This window comes from Gavialis gangeticus, unplaced genomic scaffold (assembly GCF_001723915.1).
Source record: "Gavialis gangeticus isolate Ggan-Ray unplaced genomic scaffold, GavGan_comp1, whole genome shotgun sequence".
Classification (NCBI taxonomy): domain Eukaryota; kingdom Metazoa; phylum Chordata; order Crocodylia; family Gavialidae; genus Gavialis; species Gavialis gangeticus.
Window position 1 is genome coordinate 45,757,101 of NW_017729022.1, and position 3,349 is coordinate 45,760,449.

Genomic DNA, 3,349 nt, shown 5'->3' on the forward strand with positions numbered 1-3,349 from the left:
GGAAAAAAAAAAAAAAAGAGACTGCACCTGTTTGGAAAATCCGAGTTGCAAACTTCTGACCATAGATAGCCATTTTCTGTCAAAGAAAGTTTACTTCAATTGAACAATCAAATTAAGCATGCTGCAAATGTATTCTCTGCAATAGAAAAGAAAAGAAAAACCCACAAAAATGCATAAAGAGAACAAAACTGCAGATGTCCCTTAGGCCAATTTCTTTTATGTATGTGAAAATTAAAAAAAAAAAAAATAAAAACTTTGCCAATCGATTTAAGATTAAATATTTACATTGATCAAGTAAAATACTACAGAGTCCTGGCAAACAAGTACTCCAAATACATCGAGCTGAAACCTCTCTCTTTGGCTCCTCTAAATTCAGAAAAAAGAAACAGTCTTCACTGAAGACAATGATGTATGTTACAGATCCAGATCCGAAAGCAAAAAAGGAAGTAGGACGTTTTCAGTCACTAGAGAACATGTGCTCATCACGCTGCCTGGGCTCCCCCGAAGCGCTGGAAGTCCTCAGTTCCAAGTCACTGCATAGGTGGGGCCGCGGGCACTGAGCGGTTTGCTGCCTCCCTTCCAGCAACAGGGCGCGTTCCTTCTTGGAGAACTCTGGCAAGTTGCCGCCCTTGGCGATCGCCCATCCCAGCGCTGCGTAACCTTGCCTAGCAGGCATTGGCAGCTACTTGCCCACACTGGGGACCACAAAAGAGAAAGCTGCATTTCTTTGCCGCTGTCAAAGAGAAACCACTGAGGATTGATGGCACGAGCCAGCCAATCGAGGGGCACAGGCCCGGGGGCTCACGTGGACTGCAGGGAGTCCACTTGGAAGACGTTCTGGTTGGAAGGGGTGGTGAAGTACAGCTGCTGGTTGGACGCACGATTGTCACAGGGGCTGCTGAGGCCCAGAGTCCGCTCAAAGTCCAGCAGCTGGCCCATGAAGTTGAAGTTGGGTGAGATGTTGGATTTCTTCATCTTGACGATGTCGTAGGCATCATTCATGGACAAGTTGAGCTTCTGCATGAGGTACGCCACTGTCACGGTGACCGAGCGGCTGATCCCTGCCAAGCAGTGCACCAGGACCCCGCAGTTCTTGCCCCGAGCTTCGTCTGCACAGAGGGAGAGAGAGGAAGCACATGAGACAACAGCTATGAACTGCTCCAACTGGGGCCCAGTCTGGTCCCAATGACTGCTAGTGTAAAGCAGGAGGAACCCCTTGGAGAAAAGGGGAGCTGCACCAGGTAACAGCCAATGGGGAGATGGGGCAGACACCTCAAGTGCTTGCAGAAAACTAGTGAAAAACAAATCAGGGTTGAAAGAAAACAAGACGTAGTGAAGAGTATCCCCGGAACAGTGCAGACTTGTATTAGCATTGGGATCTAAAGACCCTATTTGTATTACATTTCTGACAAAAAAAAAAAAAATTCTTTCTAGGTAGATTTGCCCCAGCGGGTGAATGCTGGAAGCCCAGCAATATGTCACTGAATGCTTTTGATACAGACAAGCAGACTGCAAAGGTCTATTAAATTATTCTCCAACTGTTGTGCTGCTAACAATGGAGGTATTCAGGCATTTTAAAAGAATGAGGGAAGTCACAGGGGACAGCCCATTAGGAGGAACAGGATGTCAACATTGCTTGAAAATGGGTTCCTTTGTAATAGGAAATGCATTACAATGCCTGGAGATTAGTTTCTTTGTGGCTCCCAGCCCACATTTCTTCCTGCTGTGCTCAGATTACCTACATTCTGCACTATTACCCGTATCAGTCAACCGGATTACAACACAGCTTTCCAACAGATAATATGATGCCCACAACCCCCCCTTCAGACCCCCCCATCAATTAATGATAATTCCACAAGAAAGGAGACATGGGTTACCATGGAAGTTGAGCAAGAAAAAACAATGCTGAGCTGAAAAAAGTAATACAACAGTTTGGAGGTGTGTTAGGGACAGTAGGTATGATCTATTCGAAAAGGTATAGCCCCAGCTATTTTCGCTCCAATGCCTACCAATTTCAGCAAGGGCTTATATTGCAAAACCAGCGGGTGCTATTATTTGAAGTAACGTTATTTCAGATCTAGCAGAAGCATTAGGGCTGAATGGGGTGCAGTTATTTACAGGAAATTTAAATTAAAAGAGCACACGTTTGAAAGTGGTGCAATTATCTACAAGCTGCGCCCAAGAGCAGCAAGGCCATAAATCTGAAGTTTCTTTTAATCCTACTTCTCACTTGGCAACAAAGGAGAACATTAAAGCATTGACTCAGGGGGTGGGATTTTTTTTTTCTTCCAACCGCTGTGAAATAGGGGAAAGAAAAAATAAATAAAAGCATTTTATATTTATATATGGCCAGGGCAGACTGTTCACAATTCCCTAAATGGGACACCCGAGGCTGGCAAGCTACCCCTGTCTGCTCAAAGTCCGAACACATCTTTAACATTCTCGTGACCTGTGAATGCGACTGATAATTCACCAGGCCTCTGCCAAACCTGGAAGGACACGCTTTCCCCGCCCTCGCAAAGGGAAAGGCACCTCGGAAAGTAAGAGAGCTGTGCAACAGCTGGGCCTCTGCTAAGAGACAAAAGAGATGGAGGGTTTTAAACTGTGCAGAGTGGAAGCAACTGGCGGGGACAGAGCACCGAGGAGAAGCAGGTCTCACCTATGAAAGAGATGGCCTCGGGGAAGAACTGGGACAAGTTCTGGCTCCAGTGATCGGAGATGGGGATCTGCTTATACTTAAACTCCCCGGCGTTCTCGAAGAGATTGGGCAGGTTGGGGGTCACGTTCAAGATGTACTTGATGCCAAACTCCTCCAAAACGTCCAGGTTGGTGGAATCCTTGGCGCAGCCCAGGTAGAGGTAGGGTAAGATCTCCACCGGGAAGGATGGCTGGTTGTTGGCCAGGGGGCTGCCGTCCGAGTCGGTGGCGCTGTTGGGGTCCCTGTCGAGGTCGGACTCGATGTCAGAGGAGGAGTCAGAGCTGATGCGGAGCCCCCCCAGGCCCAGCACGGGCAGCGGTGGGGAGCTGCTGCTGCAGGAGCTGTCGAGGTTGGTCTCGCAGTGCAGGGCAAACTCGGCCTGGAACTTACTGAAGCCGCCTGGAGGAGAGCAGGCGGGCAAAAAACAAAAACAAAACAAAAAACCAATGCAACCAGTGCAGCCGCTGCCCCCAGATGGGCCTCTCAACCACACTCCAGCTCTGCAAGGAAGCCGGAGAGTCCCTTTTGCCCCCTCCCTGCCTCCATGAGAGCCTCAGCCCTACAGAACCCCCCCCTTCTGATCTCCCCACCCTCCAGCTCTGCAAGAAGGCCAGAGCTCCTTCCCCCCATGACAGCCTCAGCCCTACAGAT

The 3,349-nt window shown here is 48.7% G+C and overlaps 2 protein-coding genes across 2 annotated transcripts in view; both read right to left on the reverse strand.

Annotated features, from left to right (window-relative positions):
• Positions 1–3,349, reverse strand: part of POC1B (POC1 centriolar protein B) — a 451,135-nt gene that overhangs the window by 284,384 nt on the left and 163,402 nt on the right. The gene's annotated exons all lie outside the window — the stretch shown is intronic.
• Positions 69–3,349, reverse strand: part of DUSP6 (dual specificity phosphatase 6) — a 9,788-nt gene continuing 6,507 nt past the window's right edge. The window contains exons 2-3 of the mRNA XM_019514849.1: positions 2,660–3,097; positions 69–1,109 (exon numbers count right to left, since the gene is read on the reverse strand). Coding sequence (XP_019370394.1) covers positions 802–1,109; positions 2,660–3,097 — 746 coding nt within the window. The 3' untranslated portion in view covers positions 69–801. The remainder of the gene's footprint in view (positions 1,110–2,659; positions 3,098–3,349) is intronic.